Here is a 25,655-nt window from a genome sequence, read left to right on the forward strand (position 1 = left end):
TGAAGAGAGGTGGCTAGGGCTTATTTTTTTTAAAAGAGGGACAATGATTTAGTTGATGAACACGTCCATGCTAAATGAAGATGGGACTGGCTGTTTCCTTCTCTGCATATTCTGGCCTGAATTATTCTTGCACGGATGCTCCACTGGCCTTGACCTCTATTCCTTGTGTTTCAGGGAGTGTTAAAATACTGCCAAAGGGATATATACCTGACAGATTACCACTTCCTGGACACAATGCTGATCTTCATGCTGTACGGCTGGTCTGCCATTCCCATCGTGTACCTGCTGAGCTTCCTGTTCACCAAAAGCAGTTCTGCCTACATCAAACTGGTGCTGTTGAACTACCTCTCGGGCTTTTTCGGTCTCCTCATAGATTCCGTGCTTACATTCGGTAAGGGTAATGCCTTTACAGTATCTCCTTCCTCCCAACGCAGAAGGAAATACCTAAGTGGACATGGATGGAGGCTATTAGTAGACAGTTACCTTCCAGGTTTGTGGAGAATCCTGAACTTGATGTAAGTCAATGAAAATTCTATTGATGCTCCAGGTATTGTGTTAGAGCTGGGTTCTTCATACTGAAGTGATGGACTTGACCTGATGTACAGGTCCTTTGAGAAGACTGCCATTTTGCAATTAAATTAGAAATCAGTAACAAAAAGCTAACTGGGAAATGAACACACAATTGAGAATTTTTTTTTTTAAGATTTTACATTTTAATGATGACTTTCTTTTTTTTTTTAATTTATTGGGGTGACAATTGTTAGTAAAATTACATAGATTTCAGGTGTACAGTTCTGTATTATATCATCTATAAATCCCATTGTGTGTTCACCACCCAGAGTCAGTTCTCCTTCCATCACCATATATTTGATCACAATTGAGAATTTTAAAATACATTTTTAAATAATGAATGGGCCAAAGAGGGAATCATAACATAAATTAGAAAATAATTTAGAACTGAAGAATAACATAGATACTTTGTAGCTTAAGAGATATTTTATAGCTTTAACTACTAACATGATAAAGGTTAAAACTTAAATACCAAACCATCCAACTTAATAAGTTAGAAAAATAATAGTATAATAAACACAAAGAAAATAGAAATAATGAACAAGTAAGAGCAAAAATTAACCAAATAGGAAACAGGTATATAATAGAGAATACCAACTGTGCTACTCCTCAGCTAATTAGAAGGGTTAATAAAACTGAGACAAAAATTCGGTGTAAAAAGGCATATGTATATTTGTTACACATTGACAAATAAGAGGGTAAGATGAACAATGTTAGGACAACCAATCTAAGAACTTTGAACAAATTGTTACATTTCTAGAAAAAAAGATGCAATTCACTAAATATGACTTAAGTATTAGAAAATTTGAATTGTACTACAAGAATTCAAGTAGTTAAGAGTTTGAATTATTTTCACAAAGAAAACAAGGTCTAAATGACTCTACTGATGAGTTCTATATATAGTCTTCCAGCTAATATAGGAAAGAACAAGATAATGCTTCCAACCCCTTCTGGGAAATCAGCAAAAGCTCATACCATAACCTGACAAGATCATCACAAACTAATTTTATTCATGAACATAGATTCAGAAATTCTAAACAAAATAGCAAACTGAATCTAAGGTTGCTTTCCTATTAGAAAAAAAATTATAAATAAAATTCCTATTCTAAGGATTAACGGGAGAAACATAATTATCTCAAGAGATGCTGAAAAATCAATTATACGTGATAAAAAAATTTTGAGTAAATAGAAAAAAACGTGTGCCTAACTTTATAAAGGGCACATGTATATGCAAAACTCTACACCAAATAAAATATTCAGTGATAACTCAAAAGCATTTCTTTTAAAAAGGAACTAGAGGGAACAACGTGGGAAATTTGTACATGGACTGGTAGTAAGGGAAGTTACCATTACTTTTGTTCATTGTGGTAATAACATTGAGATTATGTAGGCAAATTTACCTTAAAAAGAGATGCATATTAAAGTATTTAGCGTTGTATTATGTATTTGTAATTTAAAAAAAAAGGAACTAGACAAGAGCGATTGCCACTTCTAGTAAACGTTACACATGAGGTCTTAATCAGTTTCGTAAGGTAGACAGGTAAATAAAATATACACAGACTACAAAGAAAAACACTGGCATTATTCAAAAATGCTGTCAAATCTGAGGAACGCTTACGGTCCCATGAAGAACAGACACAGAGGCAAATCAAAAGAACACATAGGAACTACAGCCTTGCCTGGAATTCTCTAAAGAGAATTGTTGTTCCTTCAGGATACATCAAGATGGCCACACCAGTTGTTTCTAGTAGTTTACAATTTAGTTGATCAAGATTCTGTTCTGAGCAGTCCATGTCCATGCTGGATGATAATTATTTTTAATAACACATTTTTGTCAGTTTTGGGGTTTTTTTTCTTTATTTATTTTTTTAATTTATTGGGGTGACAATTGTTAGTAAAATTACATAGATTTCAGGTCTACAATTCTGTATTACATCATCTATAAATCCCATTGTGTGTTCACCACCCGGAGTCAGTTCTCCTTCCATCACCATATATTTGATCCCCATGTTTGTCAGTTTTTACCTTTCCCCATCCCCTAAAGAGTCAGTCGTCATTTTGTCAAGTAAGATACTCTGTTTCTGTTTCTCTTCCTCACCTAAAAAGATCTTTCTCTAGTCTTTGGAGGTGAGAAGATATTTATGATTGCTACAGGGTAAGGCCAAAAGTTATCAGATTGTATCTGTCTAGTGTGCTATGGTAACCACTAGCTAGCCACATGTGGCTCTTGAAACCTAAATTTTAATTTACTGAAATTAAATGCCATTGAAAATTCAGTTTCATAGGCACACTAACCACATTTCAAGTGCTCAATAGTCATATGTGTGTTATTACTGCAGCTGTAGAGCTTTTCCATAATCGTGAGAAGTTCTATTAGATACGGCTGCTGGTCTATAAAATCAGTGCCATTTTTGTCATCTGTTTAGGTGGCCAGTTTCCAGAATTCTTCACTCTGGATGAATTATTTGTCTCTGTATCAAATTATTATAAGATCTCCACAGGACAGAGTTGCCGTGGCTTTGGCACTTCAGGTTTGCCTGTTTGGTCATCGCTCTCTGCTCAAAGTATCTTATGTCAACTCTGTGTTTATCCGAGCCTTTGATCTTCTCCCCCCCCCCCAAAAAAAATGAATTCATCATTAAAATTCTACAATGGCCATTCATAAATGTGTCCATGTCTCCAGGCATTTCTTCTCTAATTATTTTTCATGTGAAGTGCATTCTTTGGGGGAAATACTAGTTACCTGTCAGCTGGTTTCTTTGACGCTTTCTCTACTCTCCATCCAGGCGTCACATCCCTATCTGTTCCCTACTGTGGAATTCTAGGCTCTCTCCTATCTTGACCTTCCTGACTTGATTAATTAGGTTTAGAAACATGAAAACTATAGACAGTAGTGGTTTCCTGTTCATATCGGGCCAGGGAGACTTACCAAGTGGACACCCACTTTGCCGAAAAGACTTATCAGAACCCCACAGTTACCACTACAAACTGTCATCAGCTACCAGTATCAACTAAAACAAACTAATGGGGAAGTAATGAGTGTTCTTCAAATATAACCGTCTGGTTTTTCATTCCCAGAGCCTGGTTGGATCATAAATTGGAGGGTTTGTAGTCCTGGGGAGCGTTCATTTCCGATAATGAAACCTAATCTTATCATCTTTTTAGATACTCCGCCAAACATGTCAAATGCCACCAGAAACTTCGTGCTTAAATCGTTACTGCTCTTTCCCAATTACAACCTGGCCAAGTGCATCATTGACTATGCTGCCTTCCACCAGATGAAGAAAATGTGCGCTCTAGAAAACGCTAGTGCCTATTTAAATTGTGATAAAAAAAGTGAGTGTCTTGGGGCCCCTAAATCTCTAGGAAATTAATCTCAGGCTCAGCCCAGAAGACTGGTGGGGAATCTGCCCTTATTTTGAAGGAGGGAGTCAGGACACATATTCAGTACATAGCTCATTTTACAAGCCTGGGGAAAACCTTTGTAAATACAATGAAGTCTCCAAAGCGAATCCAAAGTAAGTTTAAAGTAGTCATCAGACTACTAATAATCAGCCACCTAATACCTTTACATACTATTTTAAGTCTTCACAACATCAATCTGTCCGTTTTTATACTGATTGTGAGGAAACTGTGCCCTATGTTCACACATAGCTTTTATGGGCCAGAACTGGGATATGCGAAGCTTAGGTTCTTTTCATTGCTTAGTGCATCTCCTCTATGGCAAAGACCTCCTGGGAAACTATTGGTAGTGAAATTGTATTGTATACTCTTGTCGCCTCCCATCTCCGTCACCACTCACAACCATACACACATCTGCACACAATTTACTTGAAGGAGTGGATGAAATTCATTCCCCAGTGTCCAGTATAGATAATATCTGACACAGAGAGGGATTCAACTGTTGTGTTTTTTTTAAATAAATAGGTCAAGGTTAGGAAGTAGTGATTTGAGAGACAGAGAGGAGTACAATGGAGACAAGAGCCAGAAAGTAAGAGAAAGATGAACAGTACTGCAGACTTGTCAAAAAAGGAAAGGGTAAACATTCAGTTATAAATCCCTAATTGTGGCACTGTTACCGTTTAGCAGATAATTTTGAAAATATTTTATTTTGGCAAGAGTGGGCAGAGTGAGACGGGTAGGGGTACTTCGTAAGCCATCTCCTACCTAGAACAGTAGCCAGTGACCTCAAAGGGACGTTCAGTATTTAAACAGCTATAAACTACATGACAATGAACTTTAAGGGAGGATGGAGCAAGTTGGGAAAAAAATGGAAAAAAACATTTCATGCAAAATCTAGTGACACGGAAAGTCATGGTATTATTGAACCTCCATAGAAGCTGGGCCTACTTTTGTACAGCAATGTAGGAAGGTTCCAATGTTTCTATATCCTCTCCAATAATTATTTTCCTTTTTTTTAATTATAGGCTTCCCAGTGGGTATGAGGTTGCACCTAATTGTTGTTTCAGTTTCCTTTTCTTTAATGATGTCGAGCATCTTTCCATAGGCCTGTTGTCCATTCGTATATCTTTGGAGAAATGTCTATTCACATTCTTTGCTCATTTTTTAATTGGGCTGTTTGTTTTTTTTTTAGTTAAAGTTTATTGGGGTGACAATGGTTAGTAAAGTTACATAGGTTTCAGGTGTACAATTCTGTAATACATCATCTGTATATCATCTATATATCACATTGTGTGTTCACCACCCAGAGTCAGTTCGAAGGTGAATGTAGTGGTATTCAGCAATGAGGTAGGTAGCACTTTTTCTAGGATGAGTTCATGAACTTAATTGTCTGACCTCAAGTACATTTAAAATCAACTTTTCTTTACACACAAAAAAACAAATCTAGTAGGATTTTTATTGACATTGATTTACTTCTGTAGCACAATTTTGAAAGGTTCAATCTCTACTGATTTTGGTTTTACAATTTGTAATCGTGGTACACTCCTTTACTTATTTCATTCTAGCCTTCCATTTATTTACTCAGGTCTTCTTTATTTTTATTTAATACTCTGTAATTGTTACTGGTTTAGCGGTATTGAAAATACACGAGGTTTGAAGTGTCATTTTTTTTAATTGATTGTTATTGTTATAAGAAATACAGTTGAAAGAGTTCAGTTTTTGTATATTAAACTTAACTAAATTATTTTATTAATTTTAATAATTTATGGGTAGATAATTTTTCATTTTCCATGGATACCTTCACAGCAGCTGCTAATAGTGGATTGCCTTTCCAATCCATTTCCATTTATTTCTTATTCTTGACTTACCCCTTTGTCAAGGCCATTTAGTTCAAACTGGTTCTCAGTGGTGATAGCAGACATCCAGTTTCTTCCTAACTTTAGAGCGAACAATTGCTCACTGAGATGGACCACGAGCCCTAGTTCACAGCTTTTATGGGCTAAAACTGTGATTCAAAGGGATCTCAGTTCCCAGGCTTAAGGAATTCCTTTCTATCCTGTTTGGTAAGAGTTGTTTTTTATTTTTGTTTTTGTTTTTTTTAATTATGAGTAGTATGTTCAGTTTTATTGGACACTTTTTACTGCTTCTATTGAGATGGGCACATGTTTTTCTTCTTTAGTCTACTGAATTACATATTTATTCTATTGAGTTATGTAATAAATTATATAGGCGAAGTGTATAACGTTAAATCATAAATTAAGTGATAAACTGAATAGTACATGGAGATTGTTCTTTGGAAAGGTTTATAATTATGGATCATGTTTCTTTAAGAAAGATAGGATTTTTGGGGTAGCCTACTAATAATTTGGGGAGAAGAATTATTAGAGTTTTTGTAGGATCATTTCATTTTACCTAAATTTTCAGATTTATTGGAGTGAAGATGTTCATAATATATTATGATATTTTTGACATCTAAGTTTTATAGTGATAGCCCCGTTTTTCATGATATTCCTAATTTTTTCCACTTGTATTTTTTTCATGATCAATGTTACCAGAAGTTTATCATTTATAGTAGTCTTTTCAAAAAACAAGATTTCACATTTATGAATTCTTTCTATTGTATGTTTGCTAACTTATTAATTAATGTTCTTTAGTATTTTCTTCCACATTTTCCATTTTCGGGGGGTTAATTTTGTAACATCCTAAGATGAGTTCTTAAATCATTTCTTGTCAGCCTGTCTTTATAGCTAGGATGTAGCTCAGTGGGGCTTGGGAGGTTGGTATTTTTCTTGCTTAGATTCTCTGGACATCTTGCCTCTGTGATTTGATGTCTCAGTACTATTGAAAACTTACCATCTTCAGAAGGCAACACTTCTGAGAAGAAGAGCAACGTGGAAGGCAGAATGATCCCTTGGAAGGTCGATGTTGTGTAAAAAGAAGGAAAAAGTAGTATAAGTTAAGGGTACTGTAGAAACACGAGGTTATCTGGGAGTCAGAAACCTATATCCACACCACCAACGCCACCCTCAGAAGAATATTTATTAAAGAAATTGTATTTCACCTTATTAACAGAAATAGCTTTCATATAGCAAGCAACCAAGTAATCATCCCAAACCCATCATCACCACCCCATAAAATTATTGTTCTGATGGTCCATGAAAATTTACAATGCACGACAGAAAGAGATAGCCAGCAGGCATATAAAGCTAGTATGACAAGACAAAAATATAAAAATATAAACAACAAATATCAGAAAATAATCTTTGAAAACCCATAGAGGCAAATTAATTGAAAATATACATATGGGGGGGGCGAGGTGTGGGGAGCAAATATGGCTAAACGTTTACATAACTGATACTAGCTGGAGGGAATGGTGTCTATTATACTCTTTTTTTCAATTTCACTTTATGTTTGAAAAAAATTTTAAATGACAATGTGCAGGGAAAACATTCCAGGAGACTGCATTGAGTATAATACTAGTTCTGTAAAGTTTAAATTTAAAAATTACCCAAAATATCATTTACTGAAAAAAAAAATGTAATGGTCCATTTGCATTTAAATAAAATAGGAATTCAGAACACAGTTCATCATAGTGGTTACCTGTGGAGGATTGAAAACTGAAGGAGCCATAAGTATTTACAAATTATTTGTAAAATTTTAATTTGCGGGTTAAGGACTTAGAGTCTATTATGCTATTATACTTAAAATTTATACTTATGTAGCACATAATCTTCTGTTTGAATTACATATTTTTAAAACATAATTTTAAAGTATGAAGAATGGAAAAGGTGAAATAATACTAGATATGATAGTCTACTCAAATCTAAAAGAATTCCCTGACAAACTATTAGACTTTATAAGAATTTAATGTCCTCGATGAATGCAAAATAAATACAAACATAACATTCAATTGCATTTCTATGTATCAATTACAAACACTTAATAAAATATGATTCTTCGAAAAGAGTACAATGGCCAAAACTGGAACAATTTCATCAACAAAATAACGTACTATTGAATTGTAACCCAAAGTATAAATTAAATGTTAATAATATGAGTCTATTTTGTTATAAAGAAATAACTGAAGAAATGGTGAACAGAAAAATCTCCCATAGAATTCCAAACAATTCCTGTAGATACTCCGAACTCAAAAGTGGGAGCTTAACTTCCCACTCTCTCTGTACGGGATGTACAGTATGACTTCCTTCCAAAGATTACAGAGTATAGAAATGGAGTGAAAGGAGTAACTTGACAGCAGAGAAAATTGACAAACACTCCTGCAGATGACCAAGGTCAACATCAACAATGAAAAGTCACATTGATCGTATGAACCCTTTTTTGATGCAATAAAAATGGCATCTGACCTCTGTGATCTTCCTCCCCTAAACCCACAACCCCAGTCTAATCATGGAGAAAAAAAGAAAACACATGCCAATTGAGGGACATCCTGCAGAATACCTGACCGGTACTACGCAAAACAGTGTCATCAAAAATAAGGAAAATCTGGGCCGGCTCGGTGGCTCAGGCGGTTGGAGCTCTGTGTTCCTAACTCCGAAGGCTGCCAGTTCAGTTCCCACATGGGCCAGTTGGCTCTCAACCACCAGGTTGCCAGTTCGATTCCTCAAGTCCCACAAGGGATGGTGGGCAGCACCCCCTGCAACTAAGATTGAACACGGCACCTTGAGCTAAGCTCCCAGATGGCTCAGTTGGTTGGAGTGCGTCCTCTCAACCACAAGGTTGCTGGTTCGACTCCCGCAAGGGATGGTGGGCTGTGCCCCCTGCAACTAGCAACGGCAACTGGATCTGGAGATGAGCTGTGCCCTCCACAACTAAGACTGAAAGGACAACAACTTGAAGCTGAACGGCACCCTCCACAACTAAGATTGAAAGGACAACAACTTGACTTGGAAAAAAGTCCTGGAAGTACACACTGTTCCCCAGTAAAGTCCTGTTCCCTTTCCCCAATAAAATCTTTAAAAAAAATAAAAATAAAAAAAGAAGGAAAATCTGAGAAACGGTCACAGCCAAGAGGTACCTACGGAGACATGACTACTCAATGTAGTATTCTGGATTGGATCATAGAACAAAAAAGAACATTACATTTTTTAAAAACGAGGAAATCTGAATAAATCATGGACTTTAGTTAACAGTGGTGTATTCATATCTGTTCATTAATTGTAACGTGTATCATACCAATGTTGTTGATAATCAGAGAAACTGGGTGCACGGTATATGGATTTCTCTGTACAGTCCTCACATGGTTTTTTGTTGTTGTTGTTTTGTAAATCTAAAACCGTTCTGAAAAACAATTTTTTGAAAAAAAGAAAGCGTTTATAATTCTCTTATAACAGGAATTCTGTGCCTTTTACTCAATTTTCTTTTTAAGAAAGTTCAAAAAGTATTAGCTAATGGTTCTTTTTTACCCTTTTAAAGCTTAGTGTGTTATCCTTTGCAATAGCATTTACACTTTAATACTTCTAATTATCAATTTAAGATCTCACACTTCTGAAAGGATTTGGGGCCGATTTTTCATGGCATGCAATTATTAGATGTATAAATAAATATATTATCAATAGTCATAGGCTTACTTGATTATCATATGTTATATTCATGAAGATCAGCCTTCAAAATTTTTTGCTCAGATGGTATTTGTGTAGCAAAACAATCACTTCTCAATCTTAAATACATTACTTGTCTCAATGTAGCCTAACGTTTCATTTTATCCTGTATTTCATCTTATTTGTTATTTTCTCTGGCCGTGTTCATGGTATCAATTCAGTATTCTGTAGTAAGATACTCTTCTCTCCCCTCCCCCCATTTTCAGTTACTACAAAGAGTGTTTATTCTTTGGAAGAGAAAATGCTTGGAAAGTATCTGATCATGATGAGTGTCATAGGCTTTGTTTGCTTTCTCTTGGTTTTCTTTTGGGAGAAGACTTTGTGGAAACTAAGAACATTTTTCAATCAATGCATTTTCTTTGGTATCTATAAGAAGAACAGGAAGGTGAGTAATTAAGCATGAACCTTAAGAATAACTCTTAAGAAAATGGAACATTAGGCCTGAAAAGCATGTGGTTCCATATGACTCCCTCAATTACTGGAGAAAAGAAAAGTCAGTGTCCATAGAAATATATTTTCTTAAATAAAATTTATTAAGCTATAATTTACCTATAATAAACTGCATTCATTTTGTTGATCATTTCAAAGAACCAAGTTCTGTTTATTAATTGGCTCTATTGACTATTTTCTCTTTATTGATATTTGTGGTTTTTATTTTTATAATTTCCTGCCTGCTACTTACTTTTGGTTTACTCCCCTCCTTTGTTCTAGTTTGTTTATGGAAAGGCTGAAGCCGTAGCTTTCAGGGCTTTCTTCTTTTCCAATATAAACACTTAATGCTAAACATTTCCCTATAAGCAGTGCTCTATCTATACCCTGAAAAAAATTGATGTTTTATATTTTTATTATGCAAATGTTCAAAGGATTTTCTAATCTCCTGTATGATTTCTTTTTTTGATGCATGGATTTACAAAGGCTTTAAATGGTTAGTCAAATAGTTTTCACCAGTTTCAGCAGGGCACAAATTCACACTGCCATTCTGTCAGTATTAAAATTTTTCTATTTGATGTCTTAGAGATTTATTTCTCTCTCTCCCTCATAAAAGAAAGACTTAATCCTTTAGTCTTTCAATGTTGAACATACTGTGACTGGTACTAAATCACACTTGAATGATCTCAGTTGTGGCTTCAGTTTTTCATGTGGTGTCTAATTCTGGAAAAAACATCAGGATATGAAATCCTGATGTCATAATCTGTGCAAATAAAAAATTTGTTCTTAAGTGATCAGACAAAATGATCTTAAAATTATGCCAAATTTCTGCCCTAACATCTTGAGATCAGCTTCCCGAAGCTACTTGGTCTAATACTAAAAAACAATATTATCTTGTAATATTTGTTTTGAAAATATAGATCATAGTGTCCAATGAATTTCTTAGGAAAAGTCTAAGTCTTGCTGATTTTCTACACCCCCATTGCAGTTTAATTTGGGCAAAATTTATTATTAAAAATTCATGACTGTATTTTTCTGAGTTCCCCACCCTCTTGAGTAGACTGCCTTTTTAAGGATACAAGCTACTTACAGGTGATAAAAAGGATACAAGCTACTTACAAGGATACAAGTGATAAAAACCATTTTTCTTAATACTTTAAATTCAGTTTTAAAGATTTAGAGTACACATATTATTAGCATGTTAATTCATACTCTTTCTAGTATGTGAAATAACTTTGCCTTCTCCCCTGGTCCCCACCCTCATTCTACTGATGAACTATTCATTATTCAAAACTTAAGATGTACATGAGATGCTGAGCTGATGTCCAGAACTTTCTTGAACTGACTCAAACCTTCTGTTTGAACATCTTTGAGATTACTCCCCATTTTAGCTTTCTTGAAGCCACAGTCTAGGCCACACACTTAAGGAGCACCCATGTCTGTGATTCTTGTCTTAAAAATATAGGAAAAGGTGTGCAAGGAATTATCTGGAGAATGTGAAGATGAAGACGTGGAAAATGAAAGAAAGAGAATCCTGGGGCAGCCGCAGGAAGTGCTGAATTCCGCGGTGCTTATTAAGGAGCTTACAAAGGTAATGTCATTCACTGGCCAACATGATGAGGGGTGTCTGACAAAGAAGTTCGCGAACTCATCCTAGAAAAAGTGCTACATACGTCATTGGTGAGTATCACTACGGTCACCTTCGAAGGACTCCCTTTGGGAAGCTGTGCACGGACGCCAGCACCTAGTCCACCCTTCAAAGCAATTCTGGAACTCTTTCTGGAATGGCCATCAGAGCTGTTGTCGTATTATACTTAGTGTCCTGAATGTCATCAAAATGTCTTCCTTTCAATATTTCCTTTATCTCCGAGTAAAGAAAGAAGTCACTGGGGGCCAGATCAGGTGAGTAGGGAGGGTGTTTCAATCCAGTTATTTGTTTACTGGCTAAAAACTCACAGACAGTGAGTGCCGTGTGAGCTGGTGCATTGTCGTGATGCAAGAGCCATGAATTGCTGGCGAAAAGTTCAGGTCGTCTAACTTTCATGCAGCCTTTTCAGCACTTCCACATAGTAAACTTGGTTAACTGTTTGTCCAGGTGGTACAAATTCATAATGAATAATCCCTCTGACATCAAAGAAGGTTAGCGACATCGGTGCAACAAGTTCGCAAACTTAATTGTCAGACCTCGTATGCTGGATTCAGTCCAACCTAAGAGCCAGTCCCTCGTGCCCAGGGCTCAGTGCAGTTCTTGGGGATCGGTGTCTCTATTCCCAGTGTAATAGAAGAGTCCTCGTGAGACTGAGTAGTGGTCTGTAGGGGTCTGAGCTATTTATCCGTCCTACAAATATTCTTTGTTGTGTTTTCTGGTTTTTTTGTTTTGTTTTGTTTTTAGATATATTTTAAGTCCCGGGTCATTCTGGCTGTGAAAAATATCTCCGTCGCAGTCCAAAAGGGGGAGTGCTTTGGATTGCTTGGATTCAATGGAGCTGGAAAAACTACTACCTTTCAAATTTTGACTGGAGAAGAGACTGCTACCAGTGGGGATGTGTTCATTGGTGGTTTTAACATCACTGACAATATCGAGAAGGTAAGAAGCTATTACAGGCAAAGATGTGAGGAGCGGGTAGCTTGGGGGTGCAAGTCACAGGCAGATGGTGGGAGACACTGGATGGGAGGCCAGGGAGACACTGAAATCGGTGCTGTTGACTCAGTAGATCCTGCAGAGAGAGAGAGATTGTTGAAGAGAGTGAGTGAGGCAACAGGAGTAGAATGTAAAACAAGAGTGTGTTTCTGTTCTTTGAAACTGTTAGGGTGAGGGGCAGGGTCTCTCCATATGCCAGACAATGTGCTGTAGGGAAGGAAAGGAGAAGACGGCCTACAATTGAGTTGCAACTGATTGGTCCACCTTCAAGCGCTAGGACAGGGTGGCCTTTCTGACTGGTCCCAAATGAAACAAGGAAGCTGGCCTTTGTATCCCTGCAGAGCCAGCCATTGGCTGCGTATGCCACCGAGGGGAGAGGGCATAACGAAGAAAAGAAACCAAGTGGGGAGAAACCTTCAGGAAGAAAGAAATGGTGAAAGGCGTCAAATTCAGGAAGTCTCAGGCAAAGGAAAGCCTCCTGAAGTGTCCCCTGGCTTTAGGAGCTAGAACTCATTGATGAAGCGGCAAGGACTGTCCACTTGGGTCAGTGGGGTAGCTGTCAGGGGAGCCCCGATGGTGCAGATCTTTCCCTTCAGTCCATGAACAGTGTCGTGAAATTAGGCAGATAGGGTGCAGGAGCTGGCTGCTATAGGATCCCCAGTAGTCTGGTAACTGACAGGAAGCTAAGAAGTTGGATTACATTTTGAAGAAAGTTGCCTGTGAAGCAAAGGGAAGGAAACAGGCTATTTGATACACTGAACACTTGGATCCCATGTATACTAGAAGGGAAGAAGTTGAGGGACTAGAAGAAGAAGTGATACATGATGAAAGAAGGTGAGTGGGTCCTGCCAGCTGGTTCTTGGGGTGGAAGGGATGTGAATGGAATCTCTCTAAATATCCTTATCCACACCACTTGTCAAATCCCCTTCGGGGACATGGGGTTGTGTAACCAGTCCCCTGATTGTGAGGAATGGAAAAAAAAAGGGTTCAATGAAGATGGTGCCAAAGAGAGTCTCTTTGTCAAATTAAAAAGAGACCAGGCTTACAGGGAAATCCAAGCCTCCTGCAACAACTAATTCAATACGTCTGAGGAAGGCTTTTCGGGCCCCAGGGAATCTCTCCAAGTTGGCTGTTCTGAAACATGACAGATGGTGATCTTTTCATTTCCCCAGGCTTTAAAAATGTTTTTAACATTGTCCATTTTATTGTAAGAAGTACGTAACATAAAATTGACCATTTTAAACATAACTGAACGTGCAATTCATTGGCATTCGGTATATTTACGTTACTGTGCAACCATCACCACTGTACGTCTCCAGAACTTGTTCATTGTCCCAAAATGAAAACCTGTATCTATTAAACAGTAACTCCCCCTCCCGCCTCCACCAGCTGGTAACGACTATTGTACTTTTTGTTTCTATAGTTTTGATTATTCCTATCAGTAGAATCATATAATGTTTGTCCTTTTATGTCTGACTTATTTCACCTACTAATATAATGCCTTCAGGGTTCACCTACGCATCAGAATTTGATACCATTTTAAGACCGAATAATAATCTATTATATGTGTACACCACACTTTCTTTATCCATTCATCCACCCATTAATGGACATTGGGATTGTTTCTACCTTCTGGCCATGGCAAATAATGCTTCTCTGAGCACTGGTGTACAAATCATCTTTTTGCGTCCCTGCTTTCAATTATTTTGGGTATATTCCTAAAAGTGGATTTCAAGACCATAGGGTAATTTCTTTAATTTTTTTTGAGGAAACACCATACTGTATTTCATAGTGACTTCACCATTTTACATTCCCACCAGCAATTAGCAATTCTCCAGACTTCCAGTTTCTCCACGTCGTCGCTAACACTTGCTACTTTCTGTTTTGTCAATAATTGCCATCCTAATAGGTGTGAAGTGGTACGTCATTGTGGTTTGATTTGCATTTCTCAATGATTTTGATATTGAGCATCTTTTCATGTACTTAATATCCCACTGTATACACGGACCACAATTTCATTATCCTGTCATCTTTTGATGGACATTTCGGTTGCTTCCATATCTTGGTAAATAGCACTGCAGTGAACATAGAGGTGCATAGATCTTTTCAAATTAGATATATTTTTGGATGTCTTTGGAGACATCTGAAGACAAGTCCACAAAAGGGTTGGTCAAAGCAACACTCACTGAATTCTTCTGTTTGTGGGAGCGGGAAAAGGCTTTGCTTCTGGTTCAACCTTACTATGTAACAAGGTCTGCAGGTGACTGTGCAACTTCTGCAGGGCAAAAACAACCATGGTGGCCACGCCCCTTGGGATTTCTCATGAATGAGGGGAGCATCGCATATTCTAACACTCCTCCAAATTCAGTGGGCCGTGGGATTTTTATTTGTAACTTCTTCATCCCGAACATTATTAAAATTGAATTGGGGAATCTGTCATTCCAATTTATTCCAATAGATCCAACGGCCAAAATTTTGTCGCCTTTAAAAAAGAGGAATTCTTGGTAGTGCTCGTAGAGGCATGGCCGGGAGGACTGCCGGTCTGCTGTCCCATTTGAGAATGCTCAGTGGGACAGATGTCTTGGGTCCTTATTACGGCAATTCTTGTAATCAGGTGAAGTGCAGAGTCGGCTATTGTCCTCAGTCGGACGCCTTGGTGGAATACATGACAGGTCGGGAATTAATCGTCATGTACGCCAGATTATGGGGAGTCTCCGAGTCCCAGATTCAGCTCTATGTGAACAAATGGTTGACTTCACTGCAACTGGAGCCTCATGCTGACAAGATTATCAGCACCTACAGGTGAGTCGTGATGCTGATTTTTTTTGTTGTGGCTGCTGCTGTGACTTCCTGTGTTTGACGTTTGAAATAAATGCCCATCGCTCCACCTACCTCCCTGTGCCACACAGTTATTTGTGAAACTATATGAGTGGCTAGGAAAATGCAGCCCATATGACAGATCAGTGTGGTTCCATGTCTTTCCTTACTGGAGATGAAACTCAGAATCCTAGTTATGTTTGAACTGTAGCCTCTGAATCTCAGAGGGGAGCGTCTTATTCTTCCCATTGTCTGTATAGTTCTTTGTCTGCTAAGAAAGAAGGGATGTAACCCTGTAAATTATGGTGGGATTTATGGCACCCTAAGAACGATTATAGTAAATAAATGCCCCTGATAACGCTCCTACAATCAGTTACTTAAAAGTCACTCCTCTACATTTCAAATGAAAAAAATAATTGCTGGGTACACCTGAGCTGGCTACCCTGTAGAAGTCGCATCTAATCAGCATCAGGGATGTTTGTGTTACGTGTTTGCTGAGACTCTCAGTGTCTGAAATGTCTGTGCTAACACTGTCCTATAAGTCACTGATATGCATATCATCCCCTTTCCCGACGTTCTATCTCCTTCCATGGCCATGAAGTGGAGGAACCAAACGTAGGCTGAGTGCTCTTATTGCCCTAATGGGAAAAACTTCAGTCATTTTGCTGGATGAGCCATCAACTGGCATGGACCCAGTAGCCCGACGCCTGCTCTGGGATGCTGTGACACTGGCACGTGGAAGTGGCAAAGCCATTATTATAACCTCCCACAGGTGTGACTCATTGGGAGGCTTGGAAGAGGGTTGGCCAGCCCTGTAGTGGTTGTAAGAGAGAATTATTTGGGCCTCGGAATATTGGACAGCAAACTTGCTGGAGTATGTGAGTACCCCATTAATTCTAATGAGTGGCACAGCCAAGAATCCTCGTTAAGTTAAATAACCAGAAGATGTTCTGTTGGAGGATTTCATACCCTACAACTTATCATTCGAAAACTTTTCCCTTCCCAACGACCGAGCTTCAATCCTGGCACTGTTTGAATTAGGGAAGTTCTGCCAAAAGAGAACTTTTTAGTTTTACATTGTTCTTGTATCTTGTTTCGCTAGGATGGAGGAATGTGATGCCTTCTGTACCAGGCTGGCCATCATGGTGAGGGGAAAGTTCATGTGCTTGGGTAGCCCTCAGCACCTCAAAAGCAAGTTTGGCAATATTTACATCCTGAAGGTAAAGGTCCAGATGAATACGCAAAAGCATGAACTAGATGATTTAAAAGTTTTCATCACAGAGACATTCCCAGGTAAATTAGGTTGGGCTACCTTTGTTCAATCTGTATCAAATCATGTTTGTTGTTCTCGCCAGGCATACGTTTCATGTCTTCAGTAACTGTTTCCTATAGGTTATTAATATTTATTGGCTTCCACACTGAATTGCTTTGGGGATCCTTCTTTGTACAACCTCTTGTGCCTGGTTAGGCTAAGAAGTTTTACACACTCACAAAGGATCACACTGAGCTCCCCTATCACTTTAATAAGGCAGTTGGGGATTTCTTCTGTCCACGTCAATTATATGTTTCTAAATATTAAATATTTAGAAATATTATTTCTAAATATTATTTCTAAATATTAAATCTAATTATCTATTTCTATATATTTCTAAAGTCATAATTATCATACTTCTCAGTTATTTTCATGTATTATCCATGCAAAGTTTTGAGGCTTTTGTCTGGCAGCTAAGCATATAAGTCTGGTCTTTTGGTCTCAGCCAGGATATATATGGCATTATTATACAATGCAAACAAGAACCAGTAAGCTTTCCTCTCCTCTCAAGAGGAGACCTGCTTCTGTATGTTAAAATCAGTAAGCACCTCTCGCCTATCTGGTACAATCAGAGAGACAGAAACCATTTCTGTCTCGTGCCTCTCTTTCCTAAACATCAAGCAGGGACATGACAAAGTTCTGAATACTTCTGGCTTTTCATCTTGGTTTCCACTTTGCTAGGCTGAGCAAAATGTCACAGAAGTTCCCACTGTGTGTGAGGCTGAGGAGTTGGACGTTTATCTCTAGGTGAGGGGAAAATAGCAGGATCAACTACACAGTAAGCGTGGTGGAGATCAGAAGATAGCTAAGGAATGATGGCAAAGCAGATGTGGAGAACAGAGGTGTGGGAAAATAATTCCTCAGTGTCGGTCCCAGTGATTACAATATGCCTGTGACACGGGCACATGGGTATGTCCACTAAGAAGGTCAGTCTTATGCATTCATTCAGCAAATATTTTTGAGTACTTATGGCATCAGAGGTGTACTTCATGTAGCCCCTGAATTGCCATGAAGAGGAGCTGTGACCAGAAAACCTCATTTACTGGCATCTGTCCTAGCAACTTGCCTACTTACAGAGGAACACTAAACACCGGCCCGAGCCCTCTTGTCGGAAACGTGGACACAGGTGTGTGTCCTTTCATGGGAAAGTGGGTTAAAAACAAACACAGAGCATCAAGCAAAACGAGGAAACACATGTGTATGTTCCAAATGAAAACAGACAACGAAACCTCAGAAGACCTCACTGAAACGGAGATTTGTAGTATTGTGCCAGTAGCTGAATGGAAAATAAACTGTGGAATATTTATGCACCAGATTATAATTTCAAAAGGCAAATGAATTATTTGTAGATGAAACCACATGCATAAATCTTACAAACATTGAGTGAAAGCAGCAGAAAGAAGAGAATATACACTAGACGATTCCCTTCACATAAAGTTCGAAAGGGGGAAAGCTCTGCCTAAATTTTCAAGGGTGTATGCATAGGTTAAAAAGACACTGGGGGCCGGCCCGTTGGCTCAGGAGGTTAGAGCTCCGTGCTCCTAACTCGAAAGGCTGCCGGTTCGATTCCCACATGGGCCAGTGGGCTCTCAACCACAAGGTTGCTGGTTCAACTCCTTGAGTCCCGCAAGGGATAGTGGGCAGCGCCCCCTGCAACTAAGATTGAACACGGCACCTTGAGCTAAGCTCCCAGATGGCTCAGTTGGTTGGAGTGCATCCTCTCAACCACAAGGTTGCCGGTTCGACTCCCGCAAGGCATGGTGGGCTGTGCCCCCTGCAACTAGCAACGGCAACTGGACCTGGAGCTGAACTGCGCCCTCCACAACTAAGACTGAAAGGACAACAAAATTGACTTGGAAAAAACGGCCTGGAAGTACACACTGTTCCCCAATAAAAGTCCTGTTCCCCTTCCCCCCACTAAAAAAAAAAAAAAAAAAAGACACTGAAAAAGGAAATGTCCATAACAGCAGTGAAGGTATTGGTTCTTTTTATGGGGCGTAGAGGCTTGGAAGTGGCACATGGGACTATCTGGGTTACTATTACTTGACCTAACTAGCGTGGTTTCATCAGTGTTCGCTTTGAATAACTCATTAAGTTCTCTATCTGAAATATTTTACACACAAATAGAGCTTTACATTACGGAGACAGTACATGTGTTAAAACTCCTATTTAGAAAATCCAAACACCATTATAAATATGTTTTTGGGGTTTTTTTTTTTTTTTTTGCTACAACACATTTTAATCCCAATTCATCCAATCTGCAATTAAAGCAAATATGCATTAAGTGTAAACACACCAGTTTGTTCTAAATTAGAACGGGGTTCTTACCTACGTAAAAGAAAGAGGAACACACAGCCTGGCTTAGGGGATGTGTGTGTGTATGGTTTCCTCTCTCAGTGGCAGGTCATCACAGCGAGGAGGCCTTGTCCTGCCCCCCCAGCACACACACTGGAACTGTGTACCTCCTCACACAGCCCGTCGGCATCCTCCCAGCTCCTACTCTGAGCTCTCTGTTCAGCAATAAAGTCTTGCAGTAACGTTAGATTTTTAGAAGGCTCCGGTGTCATTCACTGGGCCCGTGAGCTGACATTTTTTTGTGCATGCCTGAAAGCCTGCCCTCAATAATTGTTATGCACTTCACACAATGAAACTTTCATCAGGAAGAAGTCTGTGAAAGGAATTACCATGTCAAGTGTACCAAAGAGAGTGGGTTATTTGATCATGTCCCCTTTCATCATAGGACATCTAGTCGCCGTTCTGTTATACATAATTAAGTAGATGTAGCAATGTTTTGGCAATTCTAGTGAAATCTGTAAGATTACTCACCCACCCTATCTTTCCCTTCTTAGGTAGCGTATTAAAGCAGGAGCACCAAGGGATCCTTAATTACTACATTCCCAGCAAGGACAATAGCTGGGCAAAGGTCTGTAGAACCATGCTCTTCTAGTATTACAGGTTCAGAGAGCACTAGTGAGGGAAAGGATTTTTGGAAGGGGAACCGGGTATTACAGGAGAAGCAGAGACTTTAGTTTACTTTCTATGGTCCCTGGAGTTTCATTGCTTCAGGTTTCTAGCTCTAAATCCCATTTTTTGTTCACGTGCATCAACAGCCTGGAGATAGAGAACTGCTTCCGCTCAGATTCTCAATGATCTCTTCTGCCTGCCTTCTCATGCCCCCCTTCTGAGCCCTTTTTCCTTCAACATTAACTTGGCAGGAGTTGGAGGCAATGGAAGAGAGGCTCGGCTGGCGGGGAGGGCTGCAATGGTAACTGCGCTCTCTTGTTGTTGTTGAAGGTGTTTGGAATTTTGGAGGAAGCTAAAAAGCGTTTCAATTTAGAAGATTATTCTGCCAGTCAGATAATGCTGGAACAAGTCTTCCTGAGCTTTGCCAGCCTACAGAACACAGAAGATGATCAAACATGATTCTAAAGCGAAGGTGCCGTGAGAACTCAGTTCCAACTTGTGACCCTTGTCTTAGGTTACTCTCCACTATACCCGGATACATAGAGGGCCATTCCTGTGTGTGTGTGTGTGTTTGTGTCTTGGTGTAGATATACTTATGTAATAAACAGTCCCTCAAAAGAGAACACAAGTCCCTTCTTTGTAGATTTACATGGGTGGCCTGTGTATCCAGCATGTGCAAATGTAAAGACAGTTGGCGATTATTCATGTTTTTGCTCCTAGAAATATGAAAGAGCAGTATTAATCAGGGTGGGAACAAGGACCTATTCCTAAGTATTCTGAATGTTTGAATCGAAAACATCCAGAAATGATGGTGCTCTCAGATGGGACAGCGGGAAGAGCATGAGATTTATTTTTAAGTTATGGATACGAGGAACATTCAGCCTCGAATAATCTTTCCCATGGATACACACACACATTTTATACTAAAAATAATTAAAATCAATATAAAAGTTTAAGGGTCAAGTTGGGTTATTATTTCCAAAACTCAAGCCAAGATTTTATATTTGTAAGAGAATCTTTGCCGCAAGAACATTTAGAGTCCACGAACAGAAAGAACAAAAACATTTTTTAAGAAGTGTTTTCCTTCCTATTCTTAACCTACCTTTGACTAAGGAGAAATGAAGTGCAGAGGGAGAGAGTTCTTTTTCTGATTCTTGTTGGGCAGCTGGAGTCCCCCATAAGCAACAGGAGACATCTAATCACCTGTCCAAATTCGTGGGCAGGACAGCAGACGAGGAGGATCCTTGTTGAATTGCAAGGCGAAAGGAGCCCCTGAAGCTGCTGTGGTCTGAGATGGTTTGTTCAAGGGTTTTATATTCTCAGTTGGATATCGTAATAAGGTGGTATCCTGAAGCTATTCTCTGTTCTTTTGTTGTTAGCTGTCGTATCACTTTTTATGAGTTCCATTCCCATACCTGCCACAGATGTCTGGCCAAGTGGTTGTAGGAATTGCAAAATGTGTTTCCCAGGCTGGTCATCTTTAAAAAGGGAGAGAGAAGTAGAAGTCGTTTTACTAAGCTTTTTCACCCAGTCTCCAAGTTGCCTTCATTATGGACCCTTTTAAAAATTCCTTTAGTAGGTTTTTTCTGATTCGGTATTTTTTTTTTTTCCTGAAAGCCTTTTAATTGTTCCCATCATGCACAGTACATAAGGCCCTTCCTGGGTTGGCCGGTGTCCTCTTTTTTTGTGTGTGTGTACTTTACTAAACACTAAAGACAGTTAACTCTGTAGAGACTTGGGAGTCCTTTTAATTTTTTTACTCTTGTAATTGGTGCAATGATTCTTAAGTCAGTTTCATAATTTAAAATAATATAATTTATTATTTTTCATTATAGCATTCAGTTGTTACGTTGAGGCTAGGCCTCAAAATATTAAAGTACCATTTTGAACCAAAAAAAAAAAATTCCTTTAGTAGGGTAGGAGTTTTTCTTTCACTGTCCTTGTCTATCCCTCAACTTACCTCTTCACCGTACATCAAGAAACAAAAAAATGTATGTGTCAGGCCCTCCACTAAGCACTTTGTAACACGGGGTTACCTATCATATCTGTAAGGAGGGAAAGAGAACTCTAAACAATACCCTAAGGCGGAGGAAAAATACTCAAGGAGGAAATCTGAAGAGGTGTCGCTTTGGCTCCTTCGATGGCGGGGAAGTTCGCCGGCCCTGGGCCAGGTCTGTTCCACACCTGCCGAGCCCCCAGGAAACACCCCTCAGGTACAGGCTGGCCGACGGATCGGGGGCCGGGACTGGTAAGCAGGACGCCGCGCTGGGTGGTGCACTGATCCGGATGCCGCACTGATTGCGGGAGGGGGCGGGGGGGCGGGGTGAGTGCTGCGAATGGTCCCCCACCCCTTCCTCTGGCGGCGGCACGGCCAGAGCGAGAACCGCCTCCTAAGACAAAACACCTTCCGCCAAGTGGAAGCCCCCTGGCCACGCGCGTCCTTCAACACCCTCTTCCGACCGAGCCCAGGTCCTCCGGCGCCGACAGGCACCTGGCACCGAATTCGGAACCCGTGATTCTAACCGTGGGGCTGCAGCGGAGGCGGCTGTCGGGGTGGCGTCAGCCCGGGGAGCCAGCGTCAGTGGCCCTGGGGGCGTGAGGAAGGTAGGGCGGGGAGTCCACCGCGTGGCTCGCGCGCGTGGAGCGGTCACGGGCAGAGGCCAAACGCGCGGAGAGAAGGGCCGTGTAGTGCAGGGGATCCTGCCGACTTCGCCAAGTGTCGTGGGGGGCGTCTGGCGGGGTCTCCGGTCCCACTCCCCACATAAGAACGCAGGACATGGTGAGGCCAAACAGGAACACCCACGGAGCCATAGGTAGGGGAGTCACACCACTATACTCTCGCTGGCGGCTGGGTTGGAGACACAGGAAGCAGGAGCCACACAATTCTCAACCCTCACTGTGCCGCTTGCAGACTCAGCCACCATCTTCTTGCTAGCTCCCCCCTTTTTCTTTTTGCTACTAGCCTAGCCACGGCAGTTATATTCATGGCTAATGGCTCACTGGTTACAGCTGACGGCCAACTAGCCACAGCTGCTGGCCATTTGATCACAGTCGATGGCCATTTACTACCTGAGCCAGCACCTTTCTATGTGAGGCCGAGAGCCTGGAAACTGCTTTTGGGGGCTCTGTCCCCACAGGCCGGGTGGACCGCGCGCGGTCCACCATGTGCGCCCCTGGACGGGGCTTCTGGGGGACCCGCGGGACGCGATTTGGGGGACCCTGCGCCTCGCCTCCGGAAGTTCTCGGATGACCCCACTGACTCTCCTCTAAACGTCCGGCCGCGTGCGACTGGGGACCACGACCGGAGAGGAAAAGGGCAGCCCGCGAGAAGTGGGGCCTCAGGATCACGGATCAGCTGAGGGGGAACCCGCCGCGCCGCGGGGGCACTGCCGAGCCCAGCGCGCCCGGAGCCGCAGCGGACCGGACGCCCAGCGGCGGCTGAGCGGGGGCCGGGCGCGTGGGCGCATGCGCGCGGAGGGAGGGCGGGCGGCGCACCTGCGCTCGGGGGCGGTTGCGGAGGGCGTTGGCGGCAGGCGCCGTGCGGGTGGAGGCTGGTACCTCAGCGGCGGGGAGGCCGAGAGCTGAGAGTGAGTGTCCGGACCTCCCCGCCCCTGGCCCCCCGGCCCTAGTCCCCCGCTCGGGCGGCAGCTCCCCGGACTCCCCGGGGGCCGACCCCCCGCCGCCTGCCCTCGGCGCAGGGACCCCGAAAGTGCGTGCTCACCTTCCCGTCCACAAACCCCCACAAAACCCCCCACAACCCTTTCTCCTCTCCTCCGAAACAACCCCCCAAATGTAATATTAGGGTACCTACACCCCACCGTGTCACATCACACGGCCTCCTCACCCCGCGTGGCCCCTACTCCCTGACGTGTGGCTGTTGCGTAGGGTTTTACCCAGGAGGAAGGGTCAGGCCGCAGGTACCCGAAGTCCTCCCAGAACTTTCCAGTTCTTGTATGAGATGATGTCACCTATGAACCGAGGCACGTTTGCTGCTTCTGTTCTGGTTGGGATGTGTTTTATTTCGTTATCTTGCATCATTGCTCTCACTAGGACTTGAAGTAGCACGAGGGGGCATCCTTGCCTTGCTCCAGATCCAAGAGGGAAGAAGCTTTCAGGTTTTCACTGTTGAGTCTGACGTCAGCTGTGGGCTGCTCCTATCTGACTTTTATTAAGTGGGGGGACCGTCCTTGTATACCTAATGTATTGTTTTTATGATGAAACGGTGGGTTTTTGTCAAATGCTTTTGCTGCATCTCTTGAGATGATGGTGGGATTTTTAGCTTTCATTCTAATAATGAAAGTGTTGTGTCACATTTAACGATTTTCACGTGCTGAACTTGCGCCCCAGAGTTCAATCCCCCTTGATCACGGAGTATGTTTGATCCTTTTCATGGGCTGTTGCATTCAGTTTGCTCAAATATTTTGAGGATTTTTAGATTTGTCTTTATCAGGGATATTGGCCCGTGGTTCTCTTTTCTTGTATGTCCTTATCTGGCTTTGGTATCAGGGTGATGCTGGCTTCCTAAAATGAGTTTGGAAGTATTCCCTCCTCTACAATTTTTTGGAAGAATTTGAGAAGCATTGGTGTTAATTCTTATTTCAGTGTTTGACAGAATTCACCTGTGAGGCCATCTGGTTCTGGAAAGTAGAATAGGAGAAATCAGATCCTGTTACAGGTTTAGGACATCTGGAGAAATGGAACTACATCTTACTGTTATTTGTTTATCTATTTCTTTGTGTTTTAAACATATTAAAAGTTCGTTAGATATTAAGTAAATTAATAGAAAAATAGAAACTATAATTTTCTTTTTTTCAAATACATAATCATTGTTACTATCAATCTTTAAGTCTGATAAAGGATAAAATTAGGAGAAAGAAGTAATACTGTTGTTTGCTTAATGTTTAGTTTATTAGGTAACAACATCAAAAAACCTTTCTTTCGTCTCTGGAGTTGAACACACATTCTTTGTAGAAGAATGGATTTGTTGACATTCAACCAATTTACAGTACTTCTCTGGAAAAATTTTACCTTAAAGGTAGGTAAAAGCATCCTTGGAAAATGTCCATAAAAGCCCATTTGTTGCAGTTAAGTGTGTGTGTGTGTGTGTGTGTGTGTTTGAAAAAATGAATTTCAGAGCTGTAGGTAGTTTTTCCAAATCTGTAAAACCGAGTTAATCACTAGTGTAGTGTGACCTGTAAGATAGTTGGCTGTGGAAGGGAAGAGGTGATACAAGACAGTCCAGGAAACACTGGCTTTTCCAAAGTGAAATTGGCAGAAGCTTAATATAATAAAATTATCCATTTACATTGATTGTGTACTCTTAAATTAATTTATACCATCTTTTTGTTCCTCTTCTAGAGGAGGCAGTTGATTAATTTAATATTGGAAGTCTTAATAACATTGATGTTTCCAAGTATATTTTTGCTATTACGCACATTTACTGAAGTGAGTGCTGGTGGACCTCACAGTTTTATTCCTCAAAGCATCAGTACTCTGCCTTCTTTCCTCCAAAATCCTCAAGAGTGGGAATTGATCTACATGCCTTCTAATGTTAATGTGGTAAAAGAGATCACTGAGAATATGAAGAGGAATCTAAACATCAGTATAAAAGGTTAGAAATTAAGGTTTTCTGGAAAACATTTTTAAATTGTTTTTTGATAGAGCTAAAACAATGTAAAAGAAAGAATAAAGGAATTACATTCACCAATTTTAAGACTTAGAATATAACTGTAGTTATAAATATTGTGGTATTTGTGAAGGGATAGACACACAAGACAATGAAACAGAATAGAGAACCCTGAGATTGACCTACAGAAATGTATTAGAATATTACAATGGTGCAGAAGAATCCAGTGGAAAAATAATCTTCTCAAAAAATGCTGCTGAACAATTGGACATCAAT

At 40.5% G+C, this 25,655-nt stretch overlaps 2 protein-coding genes across 2 annotated transcripts in view; both read left to right on the forward strand.

The window, feature by feature from the left end:
- LOC117019688 (ATP-binding cassette sub-family A member 3) overlaps nucleotides 1-20,359 on the forward strand; it is a 69,462-nt gene extending 49,103 nt beyond the window's left edge. Inside the window, exons 22-31 of the mRNA XM_033101751.1 lie at nucleotides 175-391; nucleotides 3,736-3,906; nucleotides 9,797-9,975; nucleotides 11,485-11,610; nucleotides 12,412-12,606; nucleotides 15,275-15,462; nucleotides 16,079-16,249; nucleotides 16,580-16,770; nucleotides 19,639-19,712; nucleotides 20,084-20,359. Of these exons, the coding sequence (XP_032957642.1) occupies nucleotides 175-391; nucleotides 3,736-3,906; nucleotides 9,797-9,975; nucleotides 11,485-11,610; nucleotides 12,412-12,606; nucleotides 15,275-15,462; nucleotides 16,079-16,249; nucleotides 16,580-16,770; nucleotides 19,639-19,712; nucleotides 20,084-20,212 (1,641 nt within the window). The 3' untranslated portion in view covers nucleotides 20,213-20,359. The remainder of the gene's footprint in view (nucleotides 1-174; nucleotides 392-3,735; nucleotides 3,907-9,796; nucleotides 9,976-11,484; nucleotides 11,611-12,411; nucleotides 12,607-15,274; nucleotides 15,463-16,078; nucleotides 16,250-16,579; nucleotides 16,771-19,638; nucleotides 19,713-20,083) is intronic.
- A 2,868-nt stretch (nucleotides 20,360-23,227) lies between these two features.
- LOC117019690 (ATP-binding cassette sub-family A member 3) overlaps nucleotides 23,228-25,655 on the forward strand; it is a 71,649-nt gene continuing 69,221 nt past the window's right edge. Inside the window, exons 1-3 of the mRNA XM_033101753.1 lie at nucleotides 23,228-23,340; nucleotides 24,659-24,788; nucleotides 25,112-25,364. Of these exons, the coding sequence (XP_032957644.1) occupies nucleotides 24,729-24,788; nucleotides 25,112-25,364 (313 nt within the window). The 5' untranslated portion in view covers nucleotides 23,228-23,340; nucleotides 24,659-24,728. The remainder of the gene's footprint in view (nucleotides 23,341-24,658; nucleotides 24,789-25,111; nucleotides 25,365-25,655) is intronic.

Source organism: Rhinolophus ferrumequinum, assembly GCF_004115265.2.
Source record: "Rhinolophus ferrumequinum isolate MPI-CBG mRhiFer1 chromosome 15 unlocalized genomic scaffold, mRhiFer1_v1.p scaffold_54_arrow_ctg1_1, whole genome shotgun sequence".
Classification (NCBI taxonomy): Eukaryota; Metazoa; Chordata; class Mammalia; order Chiroptera; family Rhinolophidae; genus Rhinolophus; species Rhinolophus ferrumequinum.